Raw genomic sequence first — 14390 nt, 5'->3', positions numbered from 1 at the left:
TCGATGACGTTATTTTTTAAGCAACATTTTGCTGTCCGCTAGGGGTCGCCACTCCGGTTTCTTTTTCTTTCTTTGCTCGTCACGCACGCCCGTGCACGCGCGCGCGCACGCTCGCTCGCTCACGCACGGTCCGTGTGTTCCAGCAAAGCCTCCGCGCTGTCTTCTCGGATCTTGAAACACTTTTCCTTATACGTGCGTGCGTGTTTAGTCAAGCACCTCCGCGGTTAATATGTCCAGCAGCGGGGCGGCGGTCGCCATCGCTACCCGGTGAACGACACAAAGCTTTTGGAGCGACCAACCCGCAGGAGGCTGGAAATGGTCGCCGGGCACCGCCGGTGAACGCGCGCCGCCGACCGACCGACCGAGCGAGCGAGCGACCCTAACGACCGACAGACCAACCGAGCGAGCGTCCCTTCGGCCGGACGCCGCCGCCGCGTTGATGCGGCACGGAGAAGACGACACGCCGAGCGAGCAGAAAGGTAAGCGGGACGGAATGGCGGAATGTATGTTGTCGTGGAGACTCGGCCGCCGAGACTGCGGCACTCGCTCGCTCGGTGAGGACAAAGCCGGGCTGACGAGAGCGAGCTAATCCGAGACGACGGAGGCTCGACTGCGGGCGTTCGCCTTTGCATGACCCACATGTGTGTTTGTGCGCGCGCCCGCCAGCCCGGCCGCTCGGATGGATGGATGGATGGATGGATGCGGAGCCTAGATGTCATTCAACGGCCATTTTTTGGTGCTCATTGTTAGTTGAGGCGGCGAGCTTGATTTTGGTCTTCTATTGTCAGTGTTCAAGTCGTGATTATGTGCGTGCATACACAATGAGCCCTTTTGTTGAAGTGCCCCCCCCCCCCCCTTCGCCCATTGCCCCTCCATGAGCTGTTGTTTACTTGCAACAAAATCGATGGGAAAGTCAAGAGGTGTCATCCTGGCGTGCAAATAATTCACGTCAAAGGAGACCACGCAGGTGAGTTGACTCATCCACGTGGATGGATAGATGGATAGACGCTCACCTGGCCAAGCAGAAATCAGGACAGACAGACAGACAGGCAGGCAAGACGTATGCCACTGGCAAGGCCAACAAATTCCAGAACTCTTTGGGGAAATTTGACAGACAAAAAAAACTCTTGTTATTGTATTTTTAGCAAATATTGTATTTTTTAAAAATTAAATACCAGAGTTAATATCAGAGAAAATCGAATGACTTAAAAAGACAGCCATTATTAACTTTTAAGTTCATGATTTCAAAGAAAGAAAGCTGATTTTTTTTCTATTTGAACATTGAAATGAAGAGGAAATAATAAAAATGTATCTCTAAGAAGAAAATATTTGTTTCCTTTTTCATAAACTTCTAAATTGTTTTCAAGAGCTCATCAATGACCAACAATCCTGGACAACAGCCGAGCAACTATGATGTCATTTTCAGTAGACGCCAACTGGCGATGGATAAAAATTCATCTTCCACAAATGTAACAAACGTGTGAGAACGCATCACATATTGTTAAGAAAGTTTACTTTTTTTTAAGAGCCACACAGAAGTCTGACAGAAATCATGCCAAATGTGTTCTTTAAATTGTATGGGATTTTTTTTTTAATCCATCCAATTTGTGTTCCCCCTCCTGGCAGCATCTACGCCAGTAAACGTGTTTTAGCGAGCCATCCCGTCTCGAAGATGGCGGCCGTGGTCAACTACTCGCCGCCGTGGTGGGTGAACCTCCTCCACCGCTTGCCTCATTTCAACTTGGACTTCCAGTTGGTCAGCAGCGACTTCCGGCCCCAAGACCCCGAGTATCAAAAGGTACATTGCCCGCCGCGTGGAAAGAAAACATTTCATTTACACTTTTTCTTTTACAAGAAAAATGTGAAAGATTTTGATGTTTTTGTAAAATTGATAAAGCATTTTTTTAAGAATGTGAAAATCATTATGATCAGATTTTTTTTTTTATTTAAAGAAATAAAACAACATTTTGCAGACTGAAAAATGCCGCAGTTGGACTTTGACATGCTCACACCACTTCCATTTTTTTTCTTGCTCCTAAAACACCATGGTAGATGCCTGCTCTCTCTGCAGTTGAGTAAACTCGCGTCCGCCGGTGACTTTTCATTTGCAGCACTGACAGCGTGGGAAGGCGAAACGCCGCCGCCGCAGTCGTGCACAAAACAAAATGCGGAGGGAGGGGGTAATGGGAGGAGGAGGATGATGATGATGGTGGTGGCGCTGGTGGGAAACGAAGAGGTGGAAGAGGATAAAAAGGCTCAAGAGGCGCAGGCTTGATGAGCCGTGGGAGGTGCTTTTTCTTCTAAATGGCTACTTCCTGTGAGACATTCACTGCTTAACTGAGCCTCTTTGTGTGTGTGTGTGTGTGTGTGTGTGTGCGCATGAGCAGTGGAATTTTAAGTAGTCCCCTCCCAGCCCCGATCGTGTAAACTCATTTTAGTTTCACCCCAAATTGATCCCAAGCGGGCTGGACGGAAGAATGTTTTTCATTTTTAGGCGGATTTTATAGATGGGCCCGTTCTGGCCCGCGTGCCATATGTTTTAGACGACTTCTACCGTGTTAGTCGCTCGTTGTGTGCTGCGTTTCTGCGTCAGTGCCTATTTAGCACTTTGAGGTGAGGTCACAAACCTCCCTCGGGGCCTTTTGTGTAGGGGAGGGGAGGAGGGGGGGGGCTGAAGAGGCTCCATTCAGGGTGCATCATTAATTGCGGCGAGATGGTGAGAGGCAGGGAAAGTGGGTGAGAATGACAAGAAGAAGAAGGCGGGGGTTGAATTAGACGGAAGGGGCCGAGGGGGTGTCGCTTGAAAAGAAAAGAAAAGAACGCTCTCTTTCACTTTTTCCGCAGCCAAGCCCTCTTTAGATTGTCCCGGAGGCTTTCATGCGTCCGCAAACAAAATATGTCGACCCTTTGGCACTATCTGCTATCGGGGGCCAAAAGCGGCAGCCATTTTGGCTCAAACAGTCGGTCGGGGGCACGCGTTGTGCTCGAAACACATTCGTTAGCGTCTTCGAGCCAACAAAAGACCGGAACGGCAACGTTTCATTGCCGTTGGTTCCCACAGACTAACTCGGGCGCTCGCAACACACATTTGTCCTGATTTTCGGGAGCCGCGACCGGAAAAAGGGTCTGGCGGCCATTTTGTGCCAAACAGCATAAAATAAATGGACAAGCAAAAGTTAGCTTCTGCCAAAATAACTTTGTTTCAAGAACTTTCTGGCTAGCTAGCGCACATGTAGCACATTAGAATGTTAGCATATTCACGCAAAGAAGCGAGCAAACGGACTCTATTTCGAGCTCTTTTTATTCTCCGGCTTCTCTGTGGCAGCCATTTTGGCTCGATGGCAGAAATCCGTTCAATGTAATTCTCTCTTGCTGGCTCACTGACTTTTCTTCCCTCGAAAGCTGAAATCGGAGATTGTGTCCTGAGGTTCTGTCGGGGCCTCAGAATAGAACGAGTGTGTGTGTGTGTGTGTTTACTGTAAAGCGATGGAACTGCAGAGTCAGCTTTGCGGTAGCGCAGCTGCAGAACATTACACAGGAGTCACGTGACCTGTAATTACACACAAACTCCTGAGTTTTGCCCTTTAATTGTCATTCGTTAGCATTTTGCGAGGCATTTGAAAGCGTCGGGGTAACCCGTCTTGTCGACTGGGTCAAAAGCAAGCCGGGGGGTGGGGGGGCACGAACCGGAGGTCAGCGAACGCCTCGGGGGGGAAAACCTGGCAGTTGTTTGGCAGCCATGGCGCAATGCTGGCGAGTGCAGGGTGCAAGGACAAGTCAGTGCAGTGGAAAGCATCGATCGTGTCAGCGCACACGTATTTCAAAGCACAGATTGAAAGTAGATCACGGCGCAGCGGCTGACCGCTAAGTCCCCCTCCTCCAAGCTGCCAACCTATCTGGAGGAAGACACGCACGCGCACGCGCACACGCGCACTCACGTGTGCTAATTACTAACTAATTGGTGCTGGCTTAATCTGCGCTGACGCTTTGGCGGCGCCGCGCTTAATCTCGCGGCTGTCAGGTTAGATGCGCCAGGCAATTTTGTGTCCAACAGCAAGAGATGAAATACGTCGACGGCCTCGGTTGTCCCGACACGTTCTTTTGCCGGTATTTTCTGTACGGCCCACAAAATAGTTGAATTTTGAAAGCTTGTGATGAGAATGTCATTGTGGGCAATTTAAGCTTTGTGCTCTTTCTCTTCTCCGTGTTGCGCAACGTGGGGGCATATGTCGAGCGCAGAAACCGGGTCATGAGAAGTCTTGTTCAGGGGGGCCTGTTTTGGTGACCATCCAAAATGGAGTCCTGAGAATGTTCCGGCTCTTTTTGTCCGCCGGACAAACGGAAGCGTTTTGTAAGCGGGCCGTGTTCTCGGCGTGGTTCTGCCTTCCAATGACTATTCCAGACCATCCATCCCGGGGGAGCATGGGGTGCACAGACACGGACGGATCCAGATACTTTCTGAATGTGGTCACGTAGAGCGAATGAATAGCGACGGCTAGGCGAGAAGTAGATGAGCGAGAGTCTTATTTTGGTCTCCCGCCTCCTCCGCCTACCGCCACCTGCTCTCGGGTTTACACATGAAAGCTTTTAGCGGGTTAGCGTCCCGTGTCTGGTCCCTCCCGTTGTCGCGGTTTTGCCTCCATGCGCGGGGCCTATGGTGGCGCGCTCGTGCTAGCGTCACGGCTAGGCGGGAAAATCGTGCGCCCGACCGCTTTCGCATCACCTCCTTTCTCTTTCGTGTTTATCCGATACACATTTGTGGTTTGGCCTTCTGAAATTCACATTTTTTAGCAGGAACCTCCATATTATTTGTTGAAATCCACAGGGTTCTGTTTTAGGGCCCCTGCTGTTTTTATTGTATTTGCCTCTACTTTTGTATTTTGTATTGTTTCTCTTTTTTTAATGCACTTGTTTTTATTTTTTGGGCTAAAACCTCCAACGGCAAGCAACAGTAGTTAGTCGGTGGCTAGCACAGGAAGCTAAGCTAGTAGCGTTCGCATTTATTCTGCGCTCCGTTAACCTGCACGTTTCATGTCCGTGCCTTACTTATCGTATTATTCATAAAATTCTCGACAGGCAAAAATATGTCTGCTGCTGCTAGCGCAAGAAGCTAACAGCAGTCTGTCGTGATTTGAACTGTGTGTCTTCCCAGTCTGTGCTGCTGCTGGGCTCGGTGGCTCTGTTGTGTTTGGGTCTGGACCTCCTGTTCCTCCTTTTTTACTCCTTCTGGCTTTGCTGCCGCCGGCGCAAGAGCAACGAGTCGTCGACGCACCACGCGCACTCTCAGCAGCCCAGCGCCGACTGCTGCTGCACCGCCTGGTGCGTGATCATCGCCACCCTGGTGTGCAGGTGAGACTTTCTGCTCCACACATGAAATTTGATGGACGGGATGTTCGCCTTTCTTTTCTGGCTCGTCCTCTTCCTCAACTGGTCATGGTGATTTCCCTTCCTCCCTTCCCTCCCTTCTCTTCTATTTATTCTTCCGCTCTCTGTTTGGGCCTCTCGCTGGCCTAGAAAGGTTGCCATGGCAACAGAAGCAGACTGGCTGCAGAGAACAGAAGTGAATTTTACAGTCACAAGGAAAGCTGTTTGTGTGTCGCCGCATGACTCATTGACCAAGCGTTACTTCTTTTGCAGGTTTGCAAATGTCATCGTTAGCTAAAATATGTGTGTGCGGTTATTTACTGGCCCGCAAAGAGCGCCGGGCTTCTGTCGGGGGTAAAGCGTTGGTTTATTAGCACAAATGTAAACGCGCGTTTGTTGTGGGGAGATGATGAAGTGGCGGCGTGAAAGCACATTAAGAAGATCATAAAAAAATCATTTCATCCCATAAACTACAATCGATGTTAATGCCCGCTTCCTTCTCGTTTCCGTCTGCAGATGAGGATTTATGTCTTAGGCGCCCGCGCCGCCATCCGCACGCAAACACAAATTTCCTTTTAACGCTAGCTGTAAATTTTCCTCCACGAGCAGTCGGCCTTCCTCACCATCCGTTTGTTTTTCCTTCAGCGCCGGCATCGCCGTGGGCTTCTACGGGAACGGCGAGTCCAGCGACGGCGCCAGTCGCCTGGCTTACTCCCTGCGCCACGCCAACCGCACCGTGTCGGGCATCGAGAAATTGGTGAGGAGAAAGAACAAAAAAAAAAGGCATTATTAAATGAACGTCGGAGGTATTCTTCCGCCTGCCACTAGGGGGGGCCGTAGCGCACGTGTAGTATCAATTGCGCTGACGACGTGTTTCCCGCTCAGGTGTGGGATAATGCGGCGGCGCTGAACCAGACGGTGGAGGAGAACCTGGGCCAGCTGGAGACCATCTACCAGGAGCAGACGGACTACGTGTCCATCGTCCAGAAGCTGCAGGGACAGCTGGACGAGCTGCTCAAGCTGCTGGTGGACCTGCCCTTCTGGTCCAACACGGCCGTGTCTCTGGAGGACCTGGCCAGACAAACCGAGGCCTTCGACTTCTACAGGTCACCGCTGGCAACGGATGATTGATTGATTGGCTGATTGATTAATGTTCGCTGTCAACGTCTTGATTTGGCTACATTTTGTAAGCGGAGCAAACAACTTGAAAATCTGCCCAAAATTCAGAAGATCTTGATTGAGCATTTCACAGTCCCAAATTTGACAATTCCCCAAAATGTTTTTGGCGTTGCTCAAATTGTCACTTTCTGAGACAACTGTGAACTTCTTGCAGGTGGTTGGGCTACCTCAGCCTGCTCTTGTTCGACGTCCTCATTTGTCTCCTGGTTCTCTTCGGACTTATTCGCAACTCCAGAGGAACTCTGATCGGGTACGTGTGGCCTCATTTGGATTTTTTTGTGCGATTGCGTAACACGGATGTGGTTTGTGCCCTTCCGTCGGCAGCGTGTGCCTGCTGGGCGTGCTGACCCTCGTCATCAGCTGGGCGTCTCTGGGCCTGGAACTGGCCGTCGCCGCGGTAAGCCCGTCGCCACGGCAACGTAGCAAAGCCGCCGCCCGGCTCCGCACTGACGTCATCCCCTCCCCTCGTGTTTGCTCGCAGTCGGCCAGCGACCTTTGCGATTCTCCCGACGCGTACGTCGCCCGCGCCACCCAGGAGAACGCCGTCATCCAGCAAGGTGTGTTTTGTTCCCTGGCCCAAATCAAATGTTTGATGCCATTTCTAAATGATGGCATATTCCATTTGCAGCGTGCCATTTTTAGCCCATTTCCTCCTCAGTTCCTCTTGTCTTAATGAGATCTGTTGTCGTTCAGTTGTTTCCGCTCTGGCTGACTGCACGGTGCAGATTTAGACACACACACACGTGCACAATGTGCCATTTGGGAGCTAGACAAATTGCATGTATATGTGCCTGCCTGTCTGCGTCTTGTAAAAATCCAATCTAAATTGCCTTTCCTCACCTCCCACCACCATTTGAATGATATAAGTGTTTCCTTTTTAGATATTCTGCAGTATTACCTGAAGTGCAGCCCGGGACAAGTCAACCCCTTCCAGCAGGTAGGTGCACACTTTTCTTTGCCTGATTGGAATTCATCTGTGCAATATGGACAACAGTTGAGGGACACCATCAAAAATCAATGTTTTGGTAGCAAGACCAAATAAATACAACATCGATAAATCTTAAAAACACTTTAACTATATACACACTGAAAAAGCTATCAAGATTGCCAACTGCAAACAGGAAATGAGCTCAGAGGAACGGTTGGAAAGGATTTGACCACAAATGGCCACAAGAGGGCTCCAAAAACAACAGAACGCAAAAGGAGACGTTTAGTTGGACCACACGGCTCATGTGATCATTCATTTTGAGTCGCTGTGTGGGAAAAGTTAAGCACTGTGTCTATTTTTTTAATACAGCTTCACTTTTCGAGACTTTGGAGGCAAAAATGCAATGCCTACTTGTGCGTGTGTGTGTGTGTGTGTGTGTAGAGGCTGTCGGGGAGTCACAAAGCGTTGGTGGAGATGCAGGACGACGTGTCTGAGCTTTTGCGATCGGCCACGCGGGAATACGCCAACACCAAGGTTCGTGCGCCAGCCATCGGCGTTTTTCCAACTTTCTGGATTCTCACAAATATTCTTCCAGGAGAGTCTGGACCAGATCCAGTCGGTGCTGAACTCCACCGAGGTGGGCCTGCACCAGCTGACGGCTCTGGTGGATTGTCGCAGCCTGCACATGGTGAGCAGAGCCCGAGTCCTACCACCACGTTTGTTAGTTCGCTGAAGCTTCTTTGCCTGTGCCCTTTCTCACTGGCGCCCCCTACCTGCATGTGGCAGGACTACGTGCAGGCTCTGACGGGTTTGTGCTACGACGGCGTGGAGGGCGTCATCTACCTGGTGCTCTTCTCCTTCGTCACGGCGCTCATGTTCTCCTCCATCGTCTGCAGCGTGCCGCACACCTGGCCCGGCAAGAGGTAACGCCGGCGCAGGCACGCACGTACGCACGCAGGCACGCAGGCACGCAGGCGTGGAGCCCGGACGCACACACGCAGCAATGCGATGAATGCTAATGCTAACAGCTAACACGCTACTCACTACCAATGCGGGGTTTCCTCAACTTCTCTTGGCTCAGAATTTGATGACGGAATGTTGACTGACCAACTCTGACATTGTCTCGTGACCTCACGGCAACATAACTTCATATTTGTCGTTTTAAATGATGGCGTTATTCGTCATTTGTCGGCGTAAACGTTCTTTGAGAAAATGACGTCATTCAGGCAAAATTAGGATTTTTTTTTTTACCATTACGACCTTCTTTCAAATCAATCAGATTTTTTTTCCCTTGTAAAATTAGAGGAAATCTTTCTGAAGTACAATTACATTTTTTTTTTCATACATCTTATTGCTTTGGTAAAATTCTTGTAAAATTTGATCATACACGCAGTCACTTGAATCCATCATGAGATCAACTGTACATATGTGCTGGTATTGCAGCAGTAGTAGCCGTAGAGTTTGGGAAGCCCTGCTGCTGGGATTGTCGTAGGAGGCTTGAGGAGTCTTTGCATGTCGTCCTTCCTTGAGTGGCGCGTCTCCCCCCCCCCCCCCCCCACCCGCATCATCCATCGCCAGCCTTGACTCTTGTCTGCGTTTCCTTTTCTGCAACCCGCCAGCAGCAGATTGTGCTTTATTTATGACCCTTCCCCCCCAACGTGTCCCACTTCCTCCTTCTGTTGCTTCTTTCCTTCCTTTTCCCTCCTCTCATTCCCCACAACGTCGTGATTTGGCAAAGCTCGACATGCCGCGTACGGACGACGTCTTTCATCACGTCAACGATTCCATGTCGTCAGCGGCAAGTACTGGAATTGGAACCAATTCTTTATTTTCAACGAAAAAGTTGGCAAACTCGCGGTGTTGCTTTTTTGGCAACAATGCCATCTCATCATCCTGAGACTGGAAGAGAGAAATGTCGCCGCCTAGCGGTCAGTCAGGGCGAAAACATTCCGTGCGCATTTGCTGAAGTAAGGAAATGACAAATTCATTCTTCAATTGTGATTTCCTTATTTCTCATATTCAAGTGTAGCTCTGCTTCTTTGACATTTTTGAACGTGCAGTGTCAAGAAATCCACCTTCCAAATCAACACCAACCTTTCCTTTGCGGCTGCTTTACAGTTTGGACCATTTTTGTTTCAGAAAATGGCTTGTTAGCCCCCCAATTATTATTATTATTATTATTTTGATCATCATCATCATATTTGTATTATTTGCTTTAAGTTCCATGGAGCGCCGGCCGCCCTTGTCTGAGACTGCAGGGAAGCTGCATGTCCACCGATTGGCTGCATGTTTTCTGAATGACGACATTAGCGTTAGCATCGCGCTGCTCTGACGGTTTTGGCGGCATGTTGTCGACGAGCTCAGCAAACCTCGCCCCTCTCCTCTTCTGCTGTTTGTTGACAATCTGTTGTCTCCGCCCCTTACCACCAATACCCCCCTCCCATCCGCCGCTCCCTAACCCTAACCCACTCCCCCAAAAGGACGGATGAGGAGGACGGAGAGGACGAGTCGGGCGCCTCGCGGGGCGGCGGCGGCGTTCACGATAACCTGTACCGCGTTCACATGCCCAGTCTCTACAGCTGCGGCTCCAGCTACGGTAGCGAAGCTAGCCTGCCCGCCACCGCCCACACCGTCAGCAATGCCCCCGTCACTGAGTACATGTGAGTTAGCGCACCACGCTAGGGCTAGCTAGCATCAGCCTGGACTAAGATAGGAAAGGCCACAATAACATTAGGGAGTACAAAAATAAATCAACCACAACCTTTCCATCAAGTACGCTAGACTTGGGTTCGGTATGGCGCTTTTGGAGAATGGATCTGTCGAGTTCCGCTTTTTCATTCGCTAGCTAACGTACCGATTTTTGGTACTGTCATTCGGAGCGCAAGTCACAACGGCAGGCGTTATGATGTCACACTGGACTTCCATCCCAAACCTTCCAAACCTGTACGGCTTGGTGGAAATGTGATTTTTGATAGCTAGCTTAGTGTTTCCCTTGTGATGTTTGGCCAAATTAGCCAACCACCAAATCAGTATCCAAAAAAACATCGTGGATTTGAGGCTAGCAGCAGTTGAGTAGGCCAAGCCGCGAGCTGAGCCGAGCCGAGCCGTCTGTCCGCCGCCCGCAGTAACCTCTGATTCTACAACGCAGGAACCAGAACGCAAACTTTCAGACCCCCCGGTGTGAGAACACCCCTTTGATTGGCAGGGAGTCCCCTCCACCCTCTGTAAGTGCACACTTTCTAGAACACTCCCCCCCCCCCCCCCCTCCCCCTCGCACGCAGGCTGCCTTCCAATAAGCCGTGCCAGCAATTGGATGTTTGTTACCTGTGCGGGCTATTGGAAGGTAGCCCCCCCACCTCACCCCACGGTCTGGATCGGGGTCATTTTGGCAGCCTGGGCAAACGCGAATAGACGAGTCCTCTACTTCTGATGTCTGCAGGTTGACTAAAGGGAGTCCAAGTAAGAGTTTTTTAGGCGAAGCAGCCCCTCGGACCCGCCCCACCCCACACCACACCATCCCAGCCTTGTCTCCCCCCCTCTCCCAATGTTTCATTGTGTGCATTTGAGTGGAGGTGTGTGTGTCCTTGTCGTGGCGTGCACTCGCTACATGCTAGCGAGATGTAGCAGGTGATCGGCGGCTAACTGGTTAGCAGGCTAACGTCAGAACTAGAGCACTAACCATTTAATCAACGAGTCATTGACAATAACATCATCTCCACCTAATTGATTGTTAATTAATCAACTTAATCAAACCCCGGCTGTCCAAATGACTGGTCCAAGTATTTCTGTCATGATGTCATCTACCTACCTACCTTCCTACCTACTAACGTACCCGTGTTGCACTTGCTTGCCTACCTACTGACTGACTGACCCAGCAATCCGATGACCTACTTACATCTCAATGAAGCGTTCCAACCGACGTAACAATCTCCTCCCTACCGATCTACTTAGTACCTCCCTCTCTACCAAGTTACCTACCCACCCGACCATCCAACTAACCACCGTCCTACCGCCCCACCAACCAAAACGTTCCATCGACCAACCAATCTCCCCTCCTATGTTTGTGATGACTATAGCTCCACTTCCTCCCAACCTACCAACTTAACCAAATCCCTAGCAACCCACCTAGCTACCTACCTGCATCCCACGTCTTCCAACTGACTGACTGATCTCCTCTCAACCTATCTACGTACCTTCCTACCTACCTACCTACCTACCTACCTACCTACCTACCTACCTACCTACCTACCTACCTACCTAGCAACTTTCACCTACTTCCATAGCATCTTTCTGAACCTATCTACCCACCCGCCCAGTCTTCCTACCATCCTCCCTCTATTCAAACACAACTGCATTTATTGAAAATGTTCTCTTATTTTCTATCCTTTGACCTCTACTGCCCCCCTTCCTTCCTTCCTTCCTTCCTTCCCGGTGGTCCTCAGTACACCTCCAGTATGAGAGCCAAATACCTGGCCACCAACCGCCCCGACCAGAACCGCCGCTCTGTCCCCAACGACCAGCTGGACCCGGCCAGCCGGCCCCACGCCACCGCCCGGCCGCAGTCTTCGGTCCACTAGTGACCGATCATTAGACACACACACACACACACACACACACTGTACAGAAAGTGTAAATATGAATCATAACTCCACCACTGATTTATTAACTGGTGATGTGCTGTGCCGTGCACTTATGTTGCTGTATCTCACACATATGCACAGACCTAGACACACACACACACACACACACACACACACACACACACACACACACACACATTTAGTCTAACATCACTATCATCTCAATAACTTGTCCATTCAGCTGACTTTTTGGTGGAATTTACTCGGGAGCGTTTCAACCGAGAGGCCGACCATGTGCCAAAATTATCGAGGGTGCCTGAATTAGATGCTCGGAAAAAAAAAAGAGCTTGCTTTCCATGTAAATAGAAAAAAAAAATCTGAAACGATAAGAATTCAAGCTGCAATGGAAGGATAAAGAGGAGGAAGGACTTTGGGGAAAGCAGGAAATTGCTTGCTTGGTGCTAACAAGTCAGCAAGAAAGAAAAAAAAAAGAGAAATCTCTTTTTAAAACTTTTTTTTTTTTTTTTCTTTCAATGATTCTACCACAAGTGATACTGTGATGAACTTTTTTTTTGAGTCCTCATAAGCACAATTTCTTTTTGTTTGAGGCGACTTTTTGAAGGCTAAATGGGACACTGCCAATGTTGCTCCTGCTACTGTACAGTATGTAAAGTCGTGAAGGTGTGTGTTGGCACGCAGGTGTGACATCTCCGTGGCGTGGTTAGCGTCACAATTTTGTTTACATTCGAGACATAGAGCCACTACACACATGCCGAAATTTTTCAAATCTTTCCGAACATAGGGCTGCTTTTAGCCGTTACTAGAGTGAATGAAAAATGCATAACAATTGTCATACAGATGTGAAAAAAAAAAAATCTGTAATGTGCATGCCGGGCCAGTAGATGGCGGTGTCATTTTGAGTTGTACATGTAGACTTGTTGGAAAATCGCAGTTAGCATAAACACTTAGCGTTTTAGTCTGGAATGGTAACTTCCGATTTTTGTCAAATGTGCGTTTGTAATGACTGATAATCACCACACAGATGCACACAAACTGAAAATGTGTATTATGCATGGCAGGCCAGTAGTTGGCGATGTCGCTTTATGTGAGGAAAGGCACGTGTCACAGCTGCGTTGTTAGCATAAACACTATGGCTGCGCTTTTTTTCTTTTAGCGTTAAGTTGGGAACTTTTTCCATATACTTACATTTTACAATGTTGTCATTTAAATCAAACGACGTTTTTACTGATGTTTGTTGATCCGGCAACAACCTAGCAACTGAATTTTTGGACGAGGTTCTTTTCGACCTTTCACGTGTTAGCATAAAACGCAACTACATTGCGTTTTCTCAAATAATGACATTTTTAAACCATTGTCATCTTAACGAAAGTTTTTTTTTGTTTGTTTAGCTATTCTTGTCTAAATGTCCTCTTATTATGCACATCGTACAACTTGGCAAGGAAGGGACATTAGCATCTACGCTACCTTTGAATTTTTACAGATCACAATTTTTAGTGCTTGGACAGGAATGCTAAGATTATTTTTAAAGGAATCTAGAGGATGTCGTCGCGTCAACAAATGGGCCAGAACCACATCATTTTTAACCATCTGGCATAAATGAGTAGCATTAGCATTGTGAGTGTCGTAGTCAACTCGGAAAATCGTCTAATTTCCGACCCTGTACAGGATTAGCACATTGGAATTCATTGGATTAACTACCACTTCTCGTAATAGAGACAATCTTGCGTTTTTAGGCTCACTACTCTACTTAGCTGCGTCATGCTACATTCAACGAGCATTTGACGCCTTTCATAATGTTTTTAAAATGTCCTCATGCTCCTGATAACAGCACCTATTTTTTGGGGAGATTATCTCCTCATCTTGTCATGTAATGGACATTAAAACATATTAAAATAACAAAAATAATACTAGTTGGATGTTTTTCTACAGTATGGCTGTTTTCATTTTTTTCCCCCTCATGATTTCACTAAGAAACAAAGTATTAATGATGTACATGTCCAAACTGTGGTAATGATATAATTCAAGCTGGAAAATAAATGTTGAAAAACAAAAAGATGTGAAATTAAAACAACTTTAACATGGATTTGATCTCAGGTTTGTCTTTGTTTCTGTCACCATCTAGTGGTCAAGTTGAGGATGTCACCCTAAGGCGATTGAAAAAGGGTGACTTGTTGATGCTGGCTAATAGCTTAAGTTACATCTGCAAGAGGTTCTCCGGTAAGTATTTTAGTGTTATAATTTAATTGTAACACTTATAGTAGTAATTTAAGTTCAAATCAAACCAACAAAGAATCGAAAGGCCGCTAGGATATCAAGAC

The 14390-nt window shown here is 48.4% G+C and overlaps 1 protein-coding gene across 2 annotated transcripts; it reads left to right on the top strand.

Moving 5' to 3' along the window:
• Positions 1 to 147: 147 nt before the first annotated feature.
• LOC147057453 (protein tweety homolog 3-like) lies at positions 148 to 14143 on the top strand. Of its 2 annotated transcripts, XM_085911562.1 has the most exons (15): positions 148 to 479; positions 1627 to 1798; positions 5153 to 5349; positions 6010 to 6121; positions 6250 to 6470; positions 6698 to 6793; positions 6868 to 6940; positions 7025 to 7100; positions 7425 to 7480; positions 7913 to 8005; positions 8067 to 8159; positions 8258 to 8394; positions 9952 to 10131; positions 10620 to 10695; positions 11914 to 14143. In XM_085911562.1, exons 2-15 carry the CDS (start codon positions 1673 to 1675, stop codon positions 12046 to 12048), a joined length of 1671 nt encoding a protein of 556 aa, XP_085767688.1. In that variant the 5' UTR covers positions 148 to 479; positions 1627 to 1672; the 3' UTR covers positions 12049 to 14143. The 2 variants fall into 2 exon arrangements, with proteins under 2 accessions (XP_085767688.1, XP_085767690.1); XM_085911564.1 differs by lacking the exon at positions 9952 to 10131.
• The last annotated feature ends 247 nt before the right edge of the window (positions 14144 to 14390 follow it).

Source organism: Syngnathus leptorhynchus, chromosome 5 (genome assembly GCF_054491065.1).
Source record: "Syngnathus leptorhynchus isolate UIUO chromosome 5, UIUO_Slep, whole genome shotgun sequence".
Classification (NCBI taxonomy): Eukaryota; Metazoa; Chordata; class Actinopteri; order Syngnathiformes; family Syngnathidae; genus Syngnathus; species Syngnathus leptorhynchus.
Note: the sequence above shows the minus strand (reverse complement) of the source record. Positions and strands in the feature narration are given on the sequence as shown.

Coding starts and splice junctions, on each gene's coding strand:
- LOC147057453 (XM_085911562.1), top strand. CDS start 1,673: ATGGCGGCCGTGGTCAACTACTCGCCGCCGTGGTGGGTGAACCTCCTC. Junction 6,941..7,024: donor TGGAACTGGCCGTCGCCGCG/GTAAGCCCGTCG, acceptor GTTTGCTCGCAG/TCGGCCAGCGACCTTTGCGA. Junction 8,006..8,066: donor GGGAATACGCCAACACCAAG/GTTCGTGCGCCA, acceptor ATATTCTTCCAG/GAGAGTCTGGACCAGATCCA.